This window comes from Acanthopagrus latus, chromosome 6 (assembly GCF_904848185.1).
Source record: "Acanthopagrus latus isolate v.2019 chromosome 6, fAcaLat1.1, whole genome shotgun sequence".
NCBI classification, from domain to species: Eukaryota; Metazoa; Chordata; class Actinopteri; order Spariformes; family Sparidae; genus Acanthopagrus; species Acanthopagrus latus.
In genome coordinates this window covers 11,288,655-11,311,904 of record NC_051044.1, presented here as the reverse complement: position 1 = coordinate 11,311,904, position 23,250 = coordinate 11,288,655, and the positions used below count along the sequence as shown (strand labels likewise).

General features: G+C 41.9%; 1 protein-coding gene and 1 long non-coding RNA gene across 4 annotated transcripts in view; one reads left to right on the top strand and one right to left on the bottom strand.

Annotated features, from left to right (window-relative positions):
• Nucleotides 1–23,250, bottom strand: part of ppp1r16b (protein phosphatase 1, regulatory subunit 16B) — a 100,020-nt gene that overhangs the window by 20,484 nt on the left and 56,286 nt on the right. For all 3 annotated transcript variants that reach the window (XM_037100232.1, XM_037100234.1, XM_037100233.1), the window contains exons 3-5: nucleotides 18,512–18,582; nucleotides 3,131–3,276; nucleotides 495–598 (exon numbers count right to left, since the gene is read on the bottom strand). In XM_037100232.1, coding sequence (XP_036956127.1) covers nucleotides 495–598; nucleotides 3,131–3,276; nucleotides 18,512–18,582 — 321 coding nt within the window. The remainder of the gene's footprint in view (nucleotides 1–494; nucleotides 599–3,130; nucleotides 3,277–18,511; nucleotides 18,583–23,250) is intronic.
• Nucleotides 10,072–18,501, top strand: LOC119020703. The gene is made up of 5 exons (XR_005075400.1): nucleotides 10,072–10,171; nucleotides 11,910–12,064; nucleotides 14,199–14,375; nucleotides 15,376–15,530; nucleotides 18,258–18,501. It is a non-coding gene; the product is annotated as an uncharacterized LOC119020703 (long non-coding RNA).

Genomic DNA, 23,250 nt, shown 5'->3' with positions numbered 1-23,250 from the left:
GCACGTAGCGTCACAATCAAAGTGCATATTCAAGCATCTGTTCTTCAAGTTTCTTATTTTAGTTTACGACTAAAGCTGAAACACTGAAAACTTTCAAGGCACAGCTGACAGAATTTGTCAGCTGTCATCTCGCTAATTGCAAAATCAATGCCAGAGAGAAACCTGCTTTTGTCTAAAAACTCAAGTGCTGAGCGGGAATGAAGAGCCTGTCAGGCGCAGTAACACTCGACGGGAGTCTTCAGCTTTTTAAAAAGGAGCATGTGGTTATCCTGGATCAATCTCATGTCAGACAGACTTTCAACTTCACAAAAACTAGGAATGTTAAAAGTTAGGTCTAACTGGCATAATATTGAAGAAAGTATACAAGGCACACTCCCTTTAATGGTATAATTATTGACCATGGAGAAGCCTTCATCCTTTTTATCAAATCTGTCTGCAGACATTTGTCAGAAGCAAGTTGCTGAACTTCTTCGATCATTTTTTTTTTTCCCTACCTCTGTTGGCCATAGCTGTCTCGATGATGTCCAGTGTTGGGTCGTCTTCACACAGGTCGTAGGGCATGTTCCCGTCGGAGTTGACCGCCAGCAGATCCGCACCGCTGTGGAAGGAGAGCAAATAAATTATTGGAACATTATGTGCAATTTCCGTGTCTCACATGAGGAATAACGTGAGGAAAAGTTGCCTGCTGATCAAAAATAAAGCGCTTTATAGTATATAAATCTGGGGAGTTTTAAATTTGTTAAGAGGTTTGTTTACATCAGCGACGTTTTGAAATCATCTACAGAGCTGTATTTCATATTCTGATCAGTTGTGAGCCCCAATAAAGGCTGAAAAAAAAAAAAAAACAGCTGATCCATAACTCAAAGTCTTGGACGGGAATGACTAAATAAATCTCAGTTGGAGCACTATTGATGATGCTAATTAAATTCTTTCAGTCCGGAACAAGTTGGCCTGCATTATTCAGCGGTTTTTAATCAGTAATTTCGCCGTGGATAATGAGTCCAAGTGGTACGATGAGGGGGCTGACAAGTCCTGCATGTCAACAGATGGCAGCAGTGTGTCTGCATGTTTCGCGTGTATTTTCTATTTAGTGGTGCACAGAGACGTTCATTCAGCCCGACAGCCTCTTTGTGTGTGTGCTGTCGTATCAGGATCTAATTAAATACTAATTGTCTGTGATCGTGTTCACAGTGTATATGTCCGTGCAACTCCATCCTCTTTCTCAGGTGTGAGTGTGTTTTTTTTTTTTTAAAGCTACAAAACCCGGGTCAGTGTTACTGAATTATAAATGATATCACATAACAAAAGACAGCTAATAGTGACAAATTATGCGCCATTTTGTAAATTATCACATGGGCCGGGGACAAAGGGTAATTAAATATTAGACTTTATTAACTTCCACTGGAATTGTATCAGGATGATATGATCATTTCATGTTTCAGTGAATTCTGATGTTTTAATTAACGACTCAAAGCAAGTTTTAATTAAAACTCTAGCTGATGATGCGGCACATCACTACAGTTAACTCCAATTAATAGTATTGTACATCAATTTGAATACTTCTGTGATTTTCCCTTAAATGTGCTCCGTTTCTCTCCCCCATGCTGTATGTCAGAAGTAAAAGATGAAGCCATTTTCTTTTTTTGTTTCTTTATTACTTTACTTTTTATTGCTACTGCCATTAGCGGCCGTTTGACATTTCCTCTACTGCCAAGTGCATCATCTTCAATTCCTGCTACTCCAGGTAGCAACGTCTGTCGTTTTTGGATCAGAAGCAGCTCATTTCTCTTGCCCAGACCTCAATAAAGAGAACTATTCATAGGTTCCTACACACTGCCTACAGAGGTCCACTGGGGACAGTAGTTGCATACACCTAAGCAAGCACCTGAATATTTAACAGAAAAACAAAAGTACGGCCATTACTTCCAGACTGTGGTGTGTGAGCAGGGTTTACAAGCTGGTTAAGTGCTTCTCACTTCACTGTCTGGTAGCTGTTATTGATGATACAAGTCCAGCTGGTCAATAAAAAAAAAAAATAAAAAAAATTCTTAGAAATCAGACTGTGGGGTAGTTTCATCTATGTCCAACTGTGAAACGTCAAAGCAACTTCCTCTTGGTGAGTTTTTTTTCCTGGTTGAGCCGATTTACTTTTCCACGACTCCAACGAAAACGTTTTCCTCATTTTCTCATCCTGCGACGTGCTGCTCTGGTTAGTGATGTGATCAATCAATCGCCTGCTGAGCTGAATCACACAGCCATTATCAATGTTGTTAAAAGACAGTAAATGGGCTTGCATGAATCGTGGCGTATTTAGACAGCTGGCGAGTGAGTGTGACTTGATGAGGATCCTGACTCCATCTGCCTTGTTTTGTTGTTGTTTTGAGTTCTTGGCTGCTACAGATTTGGCGAGCTTAGATTATGGCTAAGCAGTTACGGGTGGTTTCAGAACTTCGGGTGATACAGAGCTAATGAGTGTGATATTGGATTCTGCTGAGTGCCATTTAAGTGTCATGTTTACAACTTTCACCTGCACTTTGAGAAGACACCGTACGAGAGTGATACAGCGCTTCCTAACCAAAGCATCAGGAGATATTTCTATTTTCAGCCATCAATCCAACTGCCAGAATAAATGTGGCAATACACGTTTTCTGCAAACCAGAGGTTATGTTGAAACTTTTGAAAAGAGTCAGAAAAAGAACCTGCTTTTGCTTAAAATAACTGTTCTTGTCGGTACAAATGCCGCAGCAGTTGTCCCAACATCTTGTCAAAAATAACAGTTTTGGCTGCCATAAACACGGCTGAAAATTGTCGCAAGGTCTCCTTAAAAATATACAGTGGTGTGCCAACATTTTTTCCTTGCGACTGGGCTGCAGCCATTCAGACATCCTCTCACGTATTGACGTAACATCTAACTGGAGCAATCAGGGGTTCAATCTCTCGCCCAAGCACATCCAACATGCAGCTGGACCAACGACTTTCTGAACAGTTTGACCTCCTGAGACACAGCCAGCTCACAAAGTCATGGCACAAACCACCTCACTCGTGACTCTGTTTTTTTTAGGCGAGGCTGGGCACCTCCACTATAAATCCCAGCATGAAGCCCTGCAGGAAGCGCGTCTGCATGTCTTACTGTGCAATGAGGATCTTGACCAGTCCTGCGTGGCCACATGTGGCCGCGGCGTGCAGTGGCGTCCACAGTTCGTTGTCCTGAGCGTTGACGCTGGCTCCTCGGTCCAGCAGGATCTTCACCATCTCCTCGTAGTTGTCGATACAACACTGTAGTGAGGGAGAGAGGGAAGGAAGGGTAAAGAAAACATTCGCTTCATTTCTCACTCGGTAATATTTCCTTCTTTATTACCTCAGCCTGGATTAGATAGAGAAGAAGAAAAGGTGTAAAAAAAAAAAAAAAAAAAAATCAGACTGTGAAAGAAATGGACAGAAGAGGAGAGAAGGCTGAAAGGGAAAATAGAAAATAGTGTTAGAGACTTGAAGGACATCTGTCTGTATCTGCCGATTTTAACTTAATCGTAAAGTTATGTGAACGTTCAGGCAACAGACTGCGATCCACAGTCCTCTCTTGTTTGGAGAGAAATGAAATGCTGAGCTCTCTTCAGTCTGGTGCAGCGCATAATTCATAAAGTGAGTACTCAGCTATGCTGCAATGATGCTGTGCTGTACGCCTCAGCACCTTAATAATTGGCAAGAAAGGGATGAAAAGAGGCTCATTTGTCACCGAGAGAACAGATAAACAAGAAGTCCATCGAGGATTCAAACTGTATCCCCTGCAAAAGTCCTTTAATGGCATATTGCGGAGTGACAAAGTGAGAACACATTAACCAATTTGGACACGTTCATACTGACATTTTATCCAATGTGCGGGCTGTTTCCTGGATCTGAGACAAAACCAAACATGCACCCATAACTCACACCCATCAGCCGAGATGGCGAGACAAAGACAGACAGGGACAGAAAGTATTTTTCCTTGTTAATCTCGGGTGTGATTATAGGGTGTGGAGGAGGCAGAATCTTTCCATGAAATCCATCCTCCGATCTAGTGAGTGTCAGCAACAGCAGTTTTCTCCATCAGAGCTAATTGGTCCGAGTGTGGCTGCGCTGTGCTGCTGAACAAAGCCGATTGGAGAGGACAAGAGAGGAAAGCGAAATGAAAAGAATCTGCAAGGAGCCGACATGGAGTCAAAAAAACGGGATTACTTTGTCACAGTGGGAGGGTCAGATATAATCAGACAACTGAGGGATTCAGAGCACAAGTCTGAGGAGCCATTCAGCAAGAGCCTTTGTTGTTATTTGTGCCGGTGAAGTTGTGGGTTTCAACCTGATCCATCACATATTACAGTGTGTCGTCCCCTCTCATTGCTCCTGTGTATTGAAGAAGAAATGTCATAACAAAAAAATCCTTCTTTGTTTCCAGATAAAGCTGGATGCTTTCAGCCAGGTACACCTTCGCTTTTGTGAGAAGCCACGGGAGTGTTTCGACTCCGTTCGGATAATGAAAACTTGACACGCGTCACAATGAAATGTAGAATTTCCTCAGACAAAATGACTGCATTTAATCCCATTTTGACTCTGCCCGCTGAGAGCCAATTCTTGAAGATTTAAACAATGGGAGGAAGATGAAAGGAATAAAAAAAGGGGGGTTGGTGTCAAAATGGAAATAACAGAAAGGAAAGAACAAGACAAATCTCTCCATTGAGTCAACCAGCAGCAGCCAGTTCCAGAGTGCACAGTGAATAGACAGTGTAGACGCTGGACATGAGAGCTAACAGACATGAGTTTGCAAGTGTTTCCAATTTCCAAATTGTTGATTGTTACTCATCAATTTAACCCTCTATATGTAGACCTTCTATGTCTTTATAGTCTTGGTATGTAAACTGGTGGAGTCTTCGTCTTCTACACAGTTCACCAGACTTCGAAACTGATATAAATCTACTTTCTACAAACTAGAGCTGGATCAATCAGTCAAACAACACAATCAATCAGTGCTTTTTTTGATAACAGATTAGTAGATTGACTTGACTGTCAAGCTCAAAAAACTCCTAAACCTGTCTGTTTCCGGCTTCTCAAATCAGAGGATGTTCTGCTCTTAAAGGTTTCACGTCATTTCACGCTACATATGTTTGTTTTGGTCAGTACGAGACATTTCAAGACTTCAACTCAATCTCTGGAAAACTTGTTTTCCCACTGTCACACTGTATGAGCTAAATTATTAATCAGAACAATGATGAGCGGACTGGAGGATAATGAAATAATACGTTGAGGCTTTTATCTAAATGTATTCGGGGAACGCACAACAAGAATTAATGGGATAAAGTATCTTCTATAGAGTAAATACTGAGGATATGATGACTTCTGTTGCAGAAAACATTTCCCCTTATTATTTAGTACTATAAGACCATGATTACTATGTTTATTCAAAGAGAAATTGGGTTTCTACAATATTACAGCACTGAACAATCAACTCTGCCACAGACTGATTTACTATATTATCAGTCATTTAGGACTATATATAAAGCCAGTAAGGCACCTTCAAAGCTGTTTTACAATCCACTTCACCTCTGACATCAGGTGTCTATAAACTGCAGTTTGGGAACTTCTTTATAAAACACAAAAATGTGAAATGATTGTTATCGTATCAGTATCCAAGTGACAGGTAAAGATGTTATTATCAGTTAAAAAAAATCCATATCATGTATCATAATGAGAGCTGCTTCATCGCTGGGCAGTTATAGTGTCAACAGACAACTTTTCCCTCCCTTTGTGTTTCGACGTGTTGTTTTTGTTTGCACCGCTGTTTGCAAAGGCAGCTAGACTGTGACCACTGTGACATGTTCTCCTCAGACTCGTAAATAAGACCAACACTGCACAAAACACGAGTTCATTCAGTCATTCAGTCATTCAGTATGTAAAAAGAAATTGATAGCCAGTTAACCTTTTTTTTTTTTTCGCGGGTGACTGCATGCTCAGTGGCAGACAAACTTGTAAAGTGTTGGCGAGATTTACAGGGAAGTAATGTAAGCGCTGATTGTCTCACTATTCTACATCCATTAGATTGTGCAACCAGACATTTACTTCATTATAATACACTGAAGCAGAAAACCATTTTAGGGAAAGTGAGGGGGAGAAACGTTTTGCGTCCAGAGCAGAGAAGGTGACCTTTAGACACCAGCAGCATCAGCATCTGGCAGAGAAGCAGCCAAAGAAGCCAGCTACAGGAATTATGAGTAATGTGTCAGAGCCGGAGCCCGGAAGGTCCGAAAAGCAAAGCGACCCGTAAGAATTTAGGGATCATAAGAAAAATAACATGCACGGATGATTGGAAATATTCGCTGGGACTCCAACAGCATTATTTTTCAATCTAGTCCTAAAGTTGAGTTCTTTTCAGGCATGAAATAAGTCTCATTGTCGGCTTCGCCCGCAGAGTCTCGACATTCATCTGAGGACATTAGATTCTGAAATGTTACACGGTGGGATCTTGTGAGATTGTACGTGTTTATTCAGACACGGCACCGTTATGAAAATATTGTGTCATTTAACAAAGTGGAAAGTCTCCAAGGGTTTTTTTTTTTCTTTTTTTTTTCCGAACTGGTTCTCCTTTGCCGCACTCAATTTAAAACCCAAATTAGAGATGCCGCTAAACATCTGCCGCGTTGAGTGATGCTCTTCTTCCAAAAAAAGAGTTTATTTTACCCAAGAAATAACTTTTCAACCTTGTAACACTCATCTTCAAATATTCCCATCCCACTGAAGCTGCTCACCATAGAAACCTTGCAGAGGTTGAGGCGTGCAGTGAAGACTGTTTTTCTCTTTCATGGATTTACATACACGATGAGCTGAAGTGCAATCTCTAGAGGTTTCAAGTATCTGGGAACAGGAGCCGGAGTCAGACAGCAATACAGAGAGAGAAGCGTGAACCTGAATATCAACCGACAGGGTGGAAATTGCGAGAAAACTGAAGTGGTTGGCAGATTACAAGACGGACGACAGACATTTTGGAAAATGCAAAAATGCAGCCGCAGGCTGGCTTCCTCTTACTGACTTGACTTAGATTCAGACCTTACCTTTTAATTGATTTTAAAAAGAACAAGCAGAAAGGTTTGACAGGGATAAAATACTAGAAAACAGTCATTCCATGCACCTATGACAATAAATATCCTTGTTGTAATGACTGTTGACTGTTTGAGTGTGATCTAATGTGATCCAGCATGAAAGAACTGACCAGAGACGTGGTTATTTTGCATTACGGTGAGCAGATGTGACCGTGAGATGATTCAGAGGTTGAAACCGTCACCTTCTGTACCGCGTTCATCGAGGCCCCCTTTAAAAACACAACCTTAATCTGTCCTCTCAGTTCCTCCGTCTCCGCCTTCCTACCACTTAAAAGTAAAAAAAAAAAACAACAAAAAAACCAAACGTCATCTGAATGCTTGAGCAACAATTAAAAAAAACTGGACTGTCAGACCAACGCTGATGTGAGGAGACGAATGAGCTGTGCGCCAGTTCTGTAGCTTTTTCGAATGTCAAGGCTACTCCGATAAGACGGCTCTGACAGGAGCGTGGGGGAGCACATAAATTAATATACAAACACAAGAGAGGAAATGAAATTACTTCACAGATGCGGAGGACAGATAGCAGGAAGACAGATGAGAGGTGAAATAGACGCATAGAGAGACACAACCGCTGACTGAATGGAAACAGCACACACTGACAAACATCCTCTGAGCAACGTTTCAGTCACAGTGAGAGGCCTGTACGTGGAGACTGCCAGATTTGAGGCCGTCATATATACAGTCCCACACTGCCTGGATGGTTCTGCATTTTAACCTGAGGAGGTTTTAATTTTCACATGCGAGTCGGATCAAGCTCGTGTGCACGATGTGTGCTGAAGCAAGAGAAAAGTCTGACCTTCACATCATTTCAATGTCAAGATCTGTGTGACAAGCAGAACAGCAGGTACAGATCTGAAAGAAAAAAAAAAACGGCCAGAAAAAGCACCTGTAGGCGCACTGTATGTGGTCTGCAGTTCAGATTGGACCTGTGCTCACTGACAGCTGTTTGGGTGGGAAAAGAATTAATAAGAAAGCAATTAGAACTCCGCTCACCAACGGGGAGGTTTTATTTGAGTGCCGGAAGCCAAAGAAATGGCCGCAAAGGAATGGTGAGAAGGCAGGAAAAAGAACGATGTGGCTGACACACTCGATGAAAGTCAACTTAAAAAGAATAATAACTCCGAGAGCTCAGGACATAATGATCGATACGTATTGATTCTGGACATTTTTAATAGGCCACTTATTTTCCGCTGTATCGATAGATCAGGACCACCTGCTTTTTCACGCCAACATATGCTCGCCTCCTCCAGAAGTAAATTAACTTGGACGCTGTTGTGCTGAACTCACAGCAAACAAGCCACACACCATCAAATATTTATTTTTTATGCATGCCGTCCACGTTTCCCCCAATGGTATCAAACATGGTATTGAATATCGATATTTTTCAGTATTGTGACACCACTAATAACTCCCCGATCAGCATGATCCATTGATTGAATGGAGGTGGGGACAAAATCAGATGCACGTGGCTGTCTGTTCCTTACGTCTGTACCAACCAAATGGTTAAAATGTAAAGGACCTAAAACATGCCTCATGTTCAAGTTCCAAGCTCAGCTGATGTGAGCAAAAATCATGAAAGTAAAATAATCTGTTTAAAGATGCCTGAATAATCGATTTTTTTGAGCTACTGCTACGTACGTGAAAGATCAACCCATCAGCCGTGTTATCTTGAATGTAAAAACACAACATGAACACACTCTAGCTCGCTGGCAACAACAAGTTTGTAGATTCACCTCGACTTCTCCAAGCAACCACAACTGTAGCTGACGTGGTGTCTCAAAAAGACACTTGTCAGACAGTATGGACACCTGCTAATGATGATACAGACAGTGGACACGACTTCAACCTCCGCTGATACATTTGCTGCTCTTTTAAGTTCAAGTGTTTTTCTTTAAACTCTGTAAAGACCCTTTTTTAAGTAGCAGATCTTAGAAGATTGTGGAGAGCACGTCTGTGATATGAATAAGAGGGGGGAAAAGAGCAACATGATACTAAAAGCAGGCAGATGAAAAGAAATTTTTAAAAAAAGGAACATGAAGGCTTCAGTATGGAGATCCTGGTCACACAGCACAGGAGGAGACTGCCTCTTTTTTTCTGAATCTTTTCAGCAGTCTGCGCCAGACTTGGTGTGAAAGGATCATGTGCATTGAAACCACAACTTTTTTTTTTTCTTTAAAGTTCACAGAATTAATTCAGTCGGACTGGGCGCAAAAGGCCTCGACTGTGAAGGATGCTCAGATAAGGATGGCGAGAGAGATGGGGCGGACGACTGTCTATGTGAGCTTTTTTTAAAAGCTGTCAAAAGAAGTAGTGGCATGTGGTTTACTTGCGTCAACTACTCCGATATCTAAAAAAGCATGGAAGACAACAGATTCAAAAGAAAAAAAAAAGACTGAAGAGTGTGAGTCACAAATTTGCTTATTTTAACATCTGTGTGTCGGTGTTTGATGGTACCAAATTGGCAAATTGTAAATCTTGTAACACGGAGATGGTAATTTAGAGCGCAAGTGATGGATTTTATTTTCTATCCGAGTCCGGCAATTGGCAAGCTCCGAGACATAATTCAGGAAAAAATGAGCGACCTCATAAAACTGACAAGAACGAGACTCTTAAGAGACGCACGAGCTTGTCAAAGACATCCGATCCACTGATGGATTAGCTCGCATTTAAAGCCCCAGCCTGCAGCAGTGGCTTGACAGATGTCATCAGAAAAAAACCCAAGAGGCTGCAACCTACACAGCAGCTAACAAACAGGCTAATCTCCTAAACTCCTTCTGAAAAAAACCCCACACACTCCAGCCCACCTGCTCAAGCTTGACTGCTAAGCTACTCCCTTAGCTTTGCCTTAAAAAAAAATCACAAAAGCTAATAAGCCACTAAACCAAACTCCTAGCCTCCACCCATCTTGTCTTGGCAACAAGACAATGAGGCAAGCAAGGACAACAATGTGCCTTTCATGAGCAGACCAGGATGGGAGTGTGGCTCTGACAAAGGCTCAGATTATGCCTAGCGTGGCTGGAATACAACAGCAAACAGTCTTGGGATCTGTAAGTGGGCTGAGAGGACTGCAGCCTGGGTTGAGGAGCAAAATGATGAGGAAATAAGGCTGAGACTTCCACAGAATGACTGTTATTTGATCAGGCTGAGTGCCACGAGGGCTGTTAGTGAGTGAGCTGGCCGTGATGGGTGCAGCAAGCAAGACCTGGACCAGACGCCTTGTTTGAGAAACTTCTTTAGTCCTACTTTATCGCTGTTTGGGATGACGTTCAGGATTTTTAGTACAACAGGAACTTGTTTCGCAACTGCATCTTAGCCAGTTGGAGGAATGTAGATGTTAGCCTGTTGGATAAATTAACGCAGATGCTGGAGAAGCTAACACTGATGTTAACCTGCCAGCACGAATGTTAGCTTCTCCAAGGAGTTAATATCAGTATAAGGCTAGCTTCTCCAACAGGCTAACACTGATGTTAGCCTGTCAACACTAATGTTAGCCTGTTGGAGAAGCTAGGCTTATACTGCTGTTAACCCTTTGGAGAAGCTTACACAGATGTTAGACAGTTGGATAAATATTAATGTTAGCCTGCTGGATAAGCTAACAATTGTGTTAGCCTGTTGAAAACGGTAATTTTGACATTAGCCAGTTGGCGAAGCCGAGACTGATGTTAGCCTGTTGGAGAAGCTAACACTGATGTCAGCTTGCGAGCTCTGAAACGTGTCAATAGGTTTATATCGTCTCCTCATGGACAAGATAAAATCCTCCTAATCATTGCAGCTACAATTTAATGCCCAGTTTTTCTCGTCCTTTGCGGAAAAACAAGCTAGCCAGTGACAAGTGAAGTGAGAAAGCCCTCGTCATGGATACAAGCATTCTCATTTCTGAAGACAGATAAAGGCACGAAAGGACATGTGCCGATCGAATTTAGTTTCCAGCTCTAGTTCTTCATTTACAATAATATGGGAGGATAGCCTGAGATATTACAGGACACAGCCACAGGTTCAGGAATTACTTCTGCAGCCGATCGGTAATATAGGATTTTTTTCTTTGAAACCTAAGATAAGACGAAGACAAGCAGTTAGGACATTTTTTCTGTGACGAGGCCCCAGTGGCTGAGAAAAGGCCACCGCTGAGACTGTGGGAGGTTAAAGGATAAAAGGGCTTTAGATTTTAACAGTGCCGATAAGACTAATGCAAATCATAAAGAGGGAAGGAGGTCTGAGTGCAGCAATTCAAATGCCAAGTTCCTCTGTTTGGAATTAGATCTAAAAGGCTAAATGAATCGAATCCAAGTTGTGACAGGCAGCATGAGTATGCTGGATGGTGCCTCTCCTGTCCAACTCACGCGTGGAATCGACGCTGGTTAACGTCTCTGAAAAACACACGTTAATAAGAAACAGTGCTGCTGCTGAGAGAGACTGGAGTGAGTGACAGTTCCTGGGTTATTACTGAATTTGGAGAGCAAGTACATTGTGGGGAGGAAAAAAAAAAAAAAAAGTCTGCCAGGTCTGAGCTGAAGGTTCTCAAGAGGTTGATGTTAATGAAGAGCTGAATGACTGATGAAAAGTCTGGGATCACACAGGAACCCAGACGCATAACTCCACCGCTCAAGCCTATTACAGGACAAGTTAAAAGCCTGCCTCAGTCATCTCCGTCCCAGTCGCTGTCATCTCTGTCCCTCTCAGTCATCCCTGCATAAATATTTGAGTGGTTGAGTCACTGAAGTAAATGTTTTTTTTAAGTGTGAATCCAGCAGCCTGTTGATGTTCTTGGTCACTGTGCCCACTCAGGCACACCACCCTGCGGTCCTGAGGCAAAACACGAGGACTCACAGCCAGATCATGGCTGCAACTTGAAAAAAACAACATGAGAGAGCTTAAAGGCACCCGTAGTCAAGGATACCATGGGGGGCTTCATGGCAGTGGTGGTGTTACTACTGATACAGGTGGGTAGGTATTTACCAGTTTTACATGTTATTATGATTTGTTCTCATCCTTTGTAGTTGGAGCTCTCGATTTTAGCAAAAGTCGTGTTTAATAAACTATTTCTGAGTCTCCTGCCGTGCTCCAATTTTCTCCCATTAGTCCCCCGATTTGACAGTGATACAGCTCGAATGAGTGTTTCTCAGCTTTCGTATGGGATATCTGTCAACTACCTGGCAACACAACCCAGAGGCAGAAGTGGGTATGTCGCCTCTTCCTGCCCTCGGTTGGGTGATACCATAGAAAATCTCCCTATTTCTTATAGCCTTATGTTGGCAGGTATGCAAGTCAGGCCATTATCACGTAATGCAAACACGATGTGTTTTTGGCGCAACTTCCGCAGTCTTGCCTTGAACTGATCGACCCAACAGGTGTGTGTGTGTGTGTGTGTGTGTGTGTGTGTGTGTGTGTGTGTCGGGGATTGAGTGCCTTCAGTTATCAATATTTCTTAGCTTGTTAGAAGATATATGTGCTGTCACTCCTACATTCCTGCTCATTCTTAATATACCAGCCAAGACATATTTTTCACTCATCGCTCTCAGCCGCCTCTTAAGGCACTGTACATAAAACGTCTTCCACTGCTTCACATTAAAATCTACCCACCTTTGCTGCATTGTGAAGCAGCTGTAGAATATGCAGTGTCTTTGGCACAGAGTTAGTGGGGCACTGTTAGCAGCGCTATTGCTCAATAAAAAAAAATGGCCTACGCAATAAAATTTGGGATATTTTGCTACAGAGATTTAAATATTGCAGGCAAGAATGGTGTAAGAAGACACAACCACAGTGAGTGGTTAGATCAAGAGCTATGGGCAACAGGCTCAATGGGTAACTGAGCAAAAGAAGCACCCTTCAGTATCCCAACTCCACCAAGAAACACCATTTTTGTCATACATCCGTGAGTGTGCAGGCTTGTCAGACACCAGAACAGTCCACACAGCACGGTCAGAATTGTTCATCTGTGGGAATATATCGTGGCAAGCAATAAAGTTACTCTTATTTGTGAGAACAAAGAGGTAAAGAAAAAATATGGTATTTGTGTAATCACAGCTTGTTTGATCAGAACAACGGCAACAGTTCTCACTCACAAAGCACACTGTTACTCATAACACACTGACCTGAAAAACAACGTTTATTTTGGAAGTTCGAATAATTTCACAAAAATCAGCATTTCATTATGGAATATGAATAACACCTCTTGACTCTATTGACTCCATGGAAGCATACATAACAAGGATGAATCAGAAATGCAGCAATTGCGTCAAGGTCCATTGACTATTTTTTCTTAGTCATAGCATGCAGTCATTCCTTGAGGAAAAATAAACTCTCAAGTGGATAGAGTCAGTTGCTACACTTTGAGTACTCTGTGTTGGGAGCCCCATGTTTCCATCACAGTCGCCTCGTTGAAATCATGAATCATGAGGTTGTGTGTTTGACCGAACACTGATGCCTTATACACACTTATCCACACGCATACACACACACGTATGCATAACCTTGTCATTGAACAAAAAGTTTATATTTATCCTCCAAATCACCCCCAGTGTGATCTATACAACCAACAGTCGAAAAAATACAAATTCACAGGTACTTTCTCCAGGGCCGTATGTGTGTGTGTGTGTGTGTGTGTGTGTGTGTGTGTGTGTGTTTGTGCCCCTGCAATCCATCTATTGATTAATGTCTCATATCAGTGAGCTGAGACCGACCCTAGATAGGTGCGACATCTCATTTAGAGAAAACATCAGTCCCACTTTCCTTCATCTGTCTCACCCGCTGCCATACGATACGTGTGTGTGTGTACATGTATGAACTCCCCATGTGTGTTCCCGTTTGTGTTGTGTCCTCCCCGTCTGCCTGTGTGTGTACGGTGGTATTTGTCAAATCGTAGCAGAAGTGAAAAGGTCTCATCTTGAGGATAGTGCACGGGCTGACCCACCCAAATAGCAGATTATCGGGTACACACACATTCAAAGCCGAAAGGTCAATCTGATCTCTTGGCAGCCAGCGGGCCCCTCAGCCTTTAAAAACACCATCCACACTGGTGGTGACTGATTGACTTCAATTTTCTCTCCCCCTGTTCATTTCTCTGCCTCCCAGCAGGAACCTTGAATATTAGGCTTTCAGCTGCCGATGGGGGAAAAAAAGAGAGGCGGCGGTGTTAGCTGAGGCGGAGCGAAAAAAGAGGAAGTAAACTGTCAGAGGTACAGTTCAGCTGTAGAGAGAGACAAATGAGCGGAGAGGAGGCCAGGAAAGATGAAAATCTGAGAGGAAGCTGAGGTAATTAATGAGCATCACATCCTTTGGAGATGCTTTAATATGAGGGACCACTTGGTGCCTTTCACACTGTAAACATCTTCCCCTCTGCCTATAAATATAATGTTTAGACCTTGAGGTGGGTTGAGGGATGAAAGGAAGATTTTATTCTTTGAGCTTCTGCAGCGATTGATAAATCAGCGCATGAACAAGATGCCCGTATGCTTGCTTGTGTTGGCTGCTTCCCTCAGCGTCTCCAACTCGTAGCAGGTGAAAAAGCACTACAAAGCATCATCTGTGATTAGCGAGGTCACCTCAGCGTTAACTGCGGGCTAACACCGTTACGAAGCCGGTTCACTTCTTACAGGGATACGTCACCATGGTAACTCGTGCTGCACATCTAGCCCGCCCCGGAGCAGGTTATGTCTGAGATAACAGAACAACACGTATGAAAGCACTGAATTCTGACCACTCAGGTCTCTGTAACATAGCATTATCATTCATAGAGGATCCTGTGGAGTTCTGTGTGCGGATAATGAGAGGTGTACTTCTGTGTAGGAGGGTCCTCTCCTGGCGCGCTCATTTCATTTGTTCCCTGTTGGCCGCAAGCAATGTCACAGCCTTTTTATTGTGCTTTTATAATACCCATACCACATAATAACAGAGACAGATTTTAGCGCTAGAACCTCAAACTTGTTATAAGATGTGAAAGTACCGCTTTGATTTCTGTTTTTTATATTTATATTTCATTTGTTCCCAAGTCTGTTTGACACAGCAGGGTTGCAGCTGAAAAAATTAGGACAAAACTGTCATCAACACGCATCTAAGCAATTATTTGTATTTAATGGAATACAAACATGTAATTATAGAGAGATCTTGGGTAGTGATATTATAAGCCTGGTAATTTATGCATTGATACAGTCAGCAATCAGCCGTCCCTCCTGAATTTGGCAGCTGCAACTGTATGTCTTTGTCTTTTTCCTCTATATGTCTGATATTTTGCTCTCCTTTATATCATATTTAGCTCTGCTGGCAGTCCACGTTTGCAAATGATCAGACGCTGGGAACACCTCCCTTTTTGTGTACAAGTGCTCATAGCTAGATGTGGAAAACCTGGGGTGATTTATCGAGTTAATAACCACCTTCATGTGACCGCTGAGCATGATCGCGATTGTTAAGGTAAGTGAAGACAGATACCAGAAACACATCCTGGGTTTGTTTAAGTCACTTTGTGGCGCAGGTCTCTGTTTGAGTAATCGAGCCCTTCCATGACCGGGACAATGTGTTCTCAAGTCCGAAGAAACCAATATGCGTGGGGGCGGGACTTGCAGATCGACAGATCTTTATGAAGGTTAGACTTATTTCAAAGGGACAGTTCACCATTAAATAAATAAAGTATGCTTCCCTCTGCACATTGATTTCAGTGAATAGAAAATATTTTTCTTCCTGAAACAGCTCATAACAAGGTTGGTGGATTATCTTGAGTTATCGGGTAATGATTTCTTGAAGGAGACATTTCTGATGATGATTCAAATATTTTCTCCATCTGAGCAACACAAGTTGAGTGCCATCTAGTTCCATTACATTGGAGAGAGGGAAGACACCATCAATGTCAATATTTCCAAAGCTCACTAACTCAATCTAGATAGAAAAAAAAAGCACAGTAGTAAGAGGAAACTTAGAGCTTAAAGGGACATTTGGGGTGAACTGTCCCTTTAAGCTCTACAGATTGGCCACCCTGACCCAAAATAACTGTGGTTCAATGGTAACAATTAATGACACCTGTTGACTGGCAAGACACCAAATAACAAAAAAGCAAAAAAAAAAGGCTCGTAATTTTTGGTCCATTAACAATGCTGTGATGCGTGTAATGAGAAAATAAAAGGTTTTTAAGGAGAGCAGTAACCTGTTGAGATACACAGCAGCGAGGACATCGTCAGTCATTTTGTCAGACTGACGCATTAACAGAAGCGCTGCCAGTCCTGCCACGTTCTGAAGACACAGTATCTGAGCTCTGCCACAGATCTGCACTACACTGAGATCTTTTTTTATGCTCCCGCAGGTTGATTGTGTTGTCACACTATTTGCTGAATTTCAAAGCAAAATCTCCTTTTAAGCTTTTTGTATTCTTCCTGCAGGCAAACATTTTCTGCTGGAGCGAAACAGAGCTAAGCGGTCTGATGCAGTTACTCGGTCAGCCGTGTTTCTTTTTTTTTTTTTTTCTGTTGCTGTTTGAAAAATGTCCTTTTCAGCCAGAAGTCATTGCACATTAGTCCTGCTTAAGTTAGTCAAAAACAAGACGGCTTCGTGCAGTACGGATGAATTAAGACTTAAGAGTGGGAGCTGTCATCTTTGTGATTCTGTCCCCAGCATTTGATTTGATGGTTCTTCTTGGCAACTTTGACTGTTTCTCGTTAACTCGAGCCCAAAGAAATGTTTTGATCTCTTGCACTGTTGTGACGGGAACTGGCTGTAAGTCAGAGGAATGCACGGAAAGAACATTTCAAATCAAAGGCTGGCTGATTTGTGAACAAATGGGACGTGTGATGATGCTTTATTTACACAGTTAACGGAGCGGTCTCGACTGAAAAGCGAGCTGAAAGTTTTGATTATGGCTCTGCAAGTAGAACGTAGATCTGATCTCCTTTATCAACTTCCGACATCAAACTGGAATTATTTCCGCAATACTGAACTCATTTCCTCATTATTAAAAATCATTTCTTCAGTGTCAGAAAACCTCAACACGCGGCTCTGAACGAGGCTTTAAATGTCCACCGCCGCACGCTAATCACAGCAGGAAATGATTTAATTACATTTCCGTAAAAGACAGATGCGGACAGATTGTGTTTCTTTAAAACCTTTATTAATCAAAGTCACAATGTTTGACGGCTCCACAGAGACACAGTGAGGAGATGTGAAAATATCTGGCGGCAAGAGAATAAACTCATGAATACATCACGCAGTTGTGCTGAAAGGGCAAGTAGAGTTTTGTGAAATGAGATTTTGTGGTTTTCAGTGTTTTACATTGAATCTCATGGTTAAATTGAGCAGTAGGTCAGTCTTGCATTAGACGACTGTATGTATGTATGTTTATCTATTTGTCGTCTGTCAGAACCGGTTCTCAGAAAAAAAATCCTTGGCAATGAGGAAAAAAAACATCCAATCTTTTGTGGCACAGTGTATCAAGACATTTTGCACGTAAGCTGCCAAGGGAAATTATAATTTAAATGAAATTGACTTAATTTAAGCACAGTAGTATAATGAGGTGAGGGGGGTATATGAAAGTTTGAGTCAGTATGTATAAGGTAAAGTACTAGAAGGCATCCCAACATGTGTTTGTCACCCAGTTTACACCTGGTATTGAAATGGGATCTGTATCCACACATGTTAATCCAGATAATAAATGATCTGCTCTTGCCCTCTGTGTTTACACCACAGCTCCAGACTCCCTTATAAAAAAACATAGTTTTGTGAGTTTTTAAATCAGGGGAAACTTTATAAACATTGTGAAACACTGTCACATATTCTTGATGATCTGTCCCACTCTTAGATATTCTGCAAATTTATTTAACATTAACTTATTGATTTTTTGGTATAAAAAAAATATGATCTCAGTTATATTTTCTCTTACTCTACTCCTACCTCGTGCTGCTACTTCTTGTATTGTTTGCACGCTGTTTGCCTCCTTGTACTGTGCTGTGCCAAATTTGAATTTCTCCTACGGGGTATCATTAAAGGTACATCTTATCTAATTTCATCTTATCTTATCTTTTTTCTATGTTGCAGGACTGTATATAAATGGGGTCTACTGAAATCTTTATCTTAATTGGTTTGATTCTATTTATTTGCAAACTGCCATGCAAGGCACTGGTCTAACCAATTAATTTTTTTTTCTTTTCATTTCAGTGTTTTGCCCAAGGACGTGGGCAGGAGAAGCCCGTGATCTAACTGCAAACACTACAAGCAATGGGCGACCTGCTTTACCTGCTGCTGCTGTTAAAAGAAGAAGTCTTGCTATATTTCTGACAAATTTAACAATCCATCTCATTACTTTACCAAAAATTCAGACACTGATTGGTTATCGAGGGTTCCAAGGGGGGGGAAAGGCCGTAAAGCAGGGAGACAGACAAAAGGGTGGAGACACAATCGAACGGCGTTACCTGATGCAGGGCGGTGAGACCGTCCTCGTTGCAGAGGTCTGGGCTCACATTATTCTTCAGCAGGTAGCGTACTGGTGGAAAGAGAGACAGAGAAACACATGAGTAAGTGAGGAGGTGTAAAATAAGTGGGAGATATTTCCATTTTAAAAGAAGGGTCTCTATCAGCTGGCTTAAAAAACTGCATTTCCTCTGACAAATGAAAACAGATTTAGAGGCATCGCTTTCCTGCATGCTTCACTTGCGCCGACAAATTACTGCTCTGTGGCTGAGAATTGAAAAATATTCAATTCAGTGTCCCAGGTTGCGAGTTCAGAGGCACACGTGTTGCATAGTGACCTAACTAGTAAGTAATTTATTTCAGAAGAAATACGATGTTCTGGCTGCTGCAAACAAACAATCGATGCGAGATAAAAGCACGATGAGATTCCACACAACCCAATTGCTCTTGATAAGCTCGCCCATCCCGCCGCTGCATCTTGACTTAACCTTTTTGTTAGCAAGTGACATCACGACCAATCAATCCGCAATCCATTAATCGCACTGCAGCATCGGGACGCATCCCTGCAGGAACTTCAATCTTTCAAATTATCAGCCCTGCCAGGATGTTACCCAACTGACCTTGGAAAATATGGATGAATGATGGGTGTGCGCGCGGGGGAGGGTCTGCTGATGGACGATGATGTAATGATGCTTGGGATTACACGCGCTTGTCTGCCTCACAGTCCAAACAGATAAACCTTCCGACCCAGAATGCTGATCCAAAAAATATCAGCTATCACGGGCTGCACACATTGCCTGACAGCTGCCTGGCTGCTAACACCGCTAAACCTGCCGGCCTGAGCAGGAAGGGGCAGTGCCACACAGGGCTCATCTCTACGTCATTATTATTATCCCTTGTTTTTTGGCAGAGCTGCCAGCTGCCTTTATTTCACAGACCCAAAAAATAAAAACAAAAACAAAAAAAAGAAAAAAACGTACTAAGTGAGTGAGTGGATGAATCGTGTTGGGACGCTGAACACAGAAAATGAGAGATGAGAGAGATTTTGGGATGATAGGTGCCACATCTGTCCCTCAGACCGACTGAAAAATGGTCCCGACAATTTACTGTCCATTACATTTACATAAAATGGAGATTCATTTTTGGCGAAGGCAAACACACGCCATACACGATAATACATAACAAGTCACAATAACTATATATTAAGGTGACATGAAATCTTAATGTGACAAGTGACTGCAATAAAAGTGATGAGTGGATCGTTCCTCCATCAATACATAATACACGGAGGCACTTAATAAATAGATAAATCAGTTTACATTAAAATTGGTGATTGGTGTTGTTGCAGAATGTCCTTAATGGATGGGGGCCGACTTTAACAGGCTGTTAATGAGGAGGGTCACAGCTGATGGAATAAAGGATTTCTTCAAACTGTTCTTCTGACCGCTGGGACCCTCAGCAGCGCGGCGGCTGAAAAAGCTGAGTCCAGAGGATGGGAGGGATTACTGTAGATCTCGACTGCCTTTTTGGCTGTGGACTGAGAAAATAAGTCCTGGAGTTGGAGTTGTTTATCTCCAGTAATCTTACTGGCCTGGTTGACAACTTGTGTCAGTTTGTTTTTTGTCCAGTGTTATGTCAGAGATTGCAACCAACTGAGCACCCCTCGCCACATCCTTCTCTACGCCGGCCACCAAAAAAACCCACGAATAAAACATGAAAGGCACTCTCTAAAGTCAGAGTAGTGTTTGGTTTGTCCATTCTAGGCTACTGTAGAAACACGTCCAAGGGATTTACCACTGCTGGTGTGTTATCCACATGTATGTAACATGAACAGGAACAATAACACAAAAGTATTTGGAGCTCTAATGCACAACGACGGTTGGTTTTGTGGCGGAGTCGGCGATTGTGATGATGATTTTTCACCCGTTAACTCTGCGTGACTCTCCAGTGTTGACACGTGCTGACCATGATTCATTCATTCACTTTTTAACCTACCTGACGCACACAGAAAGGGATTTCGCTCCTGCATTTTTGTTCACACTGATGGAAGCCAGATGGCCGAAAACGTCTGGTGTATTGCCAGATGATTCAACAAAAGACATGCGAGTGCGACACTCTGCGTACCTGGCACACTCACCATTTGTAAAGATAAGAAAAGTTCGAGCTCCTACAGCAGTGCCTGTGATGTGAACTGCATTTTTATATGACAGCTCATAAAGAAGAGGAAGAGGGGAGGTTTTGCTCGAGAGGAGGGTCATCACGGCAAGATGAATATGAATGAAAACTGAACAGAAGAAAGGTTAGTGCTGATGCACAGCTGTTGTGCTGTAGGAGTTTCCCCTTCAGTGAGATGGATGTCAGAACTGTTTGACGATAATGGCAGCTGATCATCACGAAAACACATCCACGAAAGCCATCCACAAAAATGTGGCTGTGGGAGAGCTTTTTCTACTGTGAAAGTAGAATTATGGAAAATGCGGCCATTACCCGCCTTGCTCCACTGTCCCACTTCCTGAATCCTGCTTCTATTAGATTAACGGTAGTGTTGGTGCAGCTGATAAGCCTCACTGTAAACATCCAACTGTGATGCTGTGACTCTGCCAGAGCATTTTCAGTTTCATCATCTCCACAGGAGCTCCGCATCACTCTCATGTCCAACCATTAAAAAACCCAAGGCCACCAAACCAAAACCAAACAAACCCGACGGTTCACCGTTGACTGACTCCTGTAAGAGGTGAGCGGAGAAAAAATAAAAAAGTGAAATATTACAGCCAGTGCCGAGAGAGTTAGAGCCAAGGTTAGAAAGTGCAATCTCAGCCAGACTGCATCCAATAAATGCCACTAGCCATCTTTGCTTTCCACGGTGGATTTGAGGCGCCGTGTTGTACACGAACCTGGAATGTAAATAACAGATCTCAGAGGAACTACAGCACTGGCATAAAGCTGCAGCGTCGTCTGTGATTTCTCTTGTAATTATTTGGTGTTTTTCTGTATTTCAGACCCTTCGGGGGACCCTCTAAATGTCACGTTTAGCTTCCTGAGCAGATTATAATTGGATTTGAACTGGCTTGAAAAGTGCTTTTAAATATAACTATTCATAAGGATGCATCAAGGACAAGATTTCCCAGGATATGGCTGATTGAATTATTTGTATTTCCTTTTTACCCAGAGGAGACAAGTGTATGCTCCAGACACTTTGTGAATCTTAAGTCTGTTTGTGAATGTATTTCTCCATTATCAGTATATAAATGGCCTGAAGTAGCATACATAAGATGTACTATGAGCTACTCCAAGTTATGCTATAACACAGACAGCTTTTTAAAACTTCAGGTCTGATTTATACTAGGGGCGGGCGATACTGCAAATTTTGGTATTGATCCGATACCAAGTAATAACAGGGCCAGCACTGCCGATGCTGATACTTCTTACTTGAAAATTCCTGATCATTGAATGATTTTGTACTTTTGCCTTTAATTAGTTGATCATGATTATGAAAATAATAAAACACAGTGTGAACAAGAAATTAATATTTAACATAATTAATCTACAACCTATCTGCATGTAGCCTAAACAGAAATACTAATGTTCCTTCACACAAAAGGGTTATTATGTTATGCCATATTCATACTTTTGAGGTTTGAGGGAGGCTATATATCTTAACATAAGCATATATTTTTGAGTTCCAGTAAAACAATTAAAATTTGTCTCAACTGTCTGAATAAATCACTATCAATCATCACCAATTACACTTTGAAAAACAACATTAATTAATGCTGGAAATAACTTTCCCTTTTAGAAATTGCTACCTGTGAAGTGAACCTGAGTGAGCGGAGTGAGAGAGGTGGAGAGGAGAGATGCACATGAGGACTTATAGAGACGCCTCGATCACACAAACTCTGAAGAAGTACGAGGGATTTGCTGAACATATAGAAGGAAACTACAACAGAAACATTCATTTCATCATGCTAGTATCAATCCGAGACCAATACTCCCTTCGGTATCGATACTGTCGATATTTGGATCAACCTGCCCACCCCTTATTTATACAGACATGTATATACAAAAACATTACAGAAATAATTAAATACAGACAAACACACATTATCCATCTGTTCTAATGGAGAAAAAGTGCTACACCACAGTGTCACTTGAGAATGTAGATGCAGAAACCTTAAGTCTGTCCAGAAATTTAATTTGCACTGAATAGGGCTGCAATAACAAAGTCAGGCTGGTTGTGCAGACATCATCCAAGTTTATTTTTTTTCGATTTGAGAGGTAAAAAAATAACCCCTGAAATATATTTAATAAATCCAGAGGCATTCACTGAGACCACCACTGACGATGTAAACCTAATTTCCCACTAATTTATGCAGTCCGCCTACAAAAGCAGAGTTAACCTCAACTATCTGACCTTTACTTTTCTTCACTGTTTCTTGACTCAGTGTCGCACATGAGTCACAAGTTGTAATGAGGTGATTTCAGGAGGTCGTGAAAGGATTTTTTGATTGATTTTTTTTTTCTGTGTGGACTTTCACCTCTGTACTGCTCCTGTTGGAGGAAATGTCAGAGTTCGGCTTCAGTCGAGCAACACAACAGCTGGAGGGCGTTCAGTGTTTTCTAAAAGGATGCTTTAATAAGACAAGTTAGACTTTCTGTAACAGGAGCCTGAACAAAGTCCTTGGGTTGAACGTTATTAAATATTGTTTGCAGTCTTTATATAAATACTGAATATGTGAAGCTT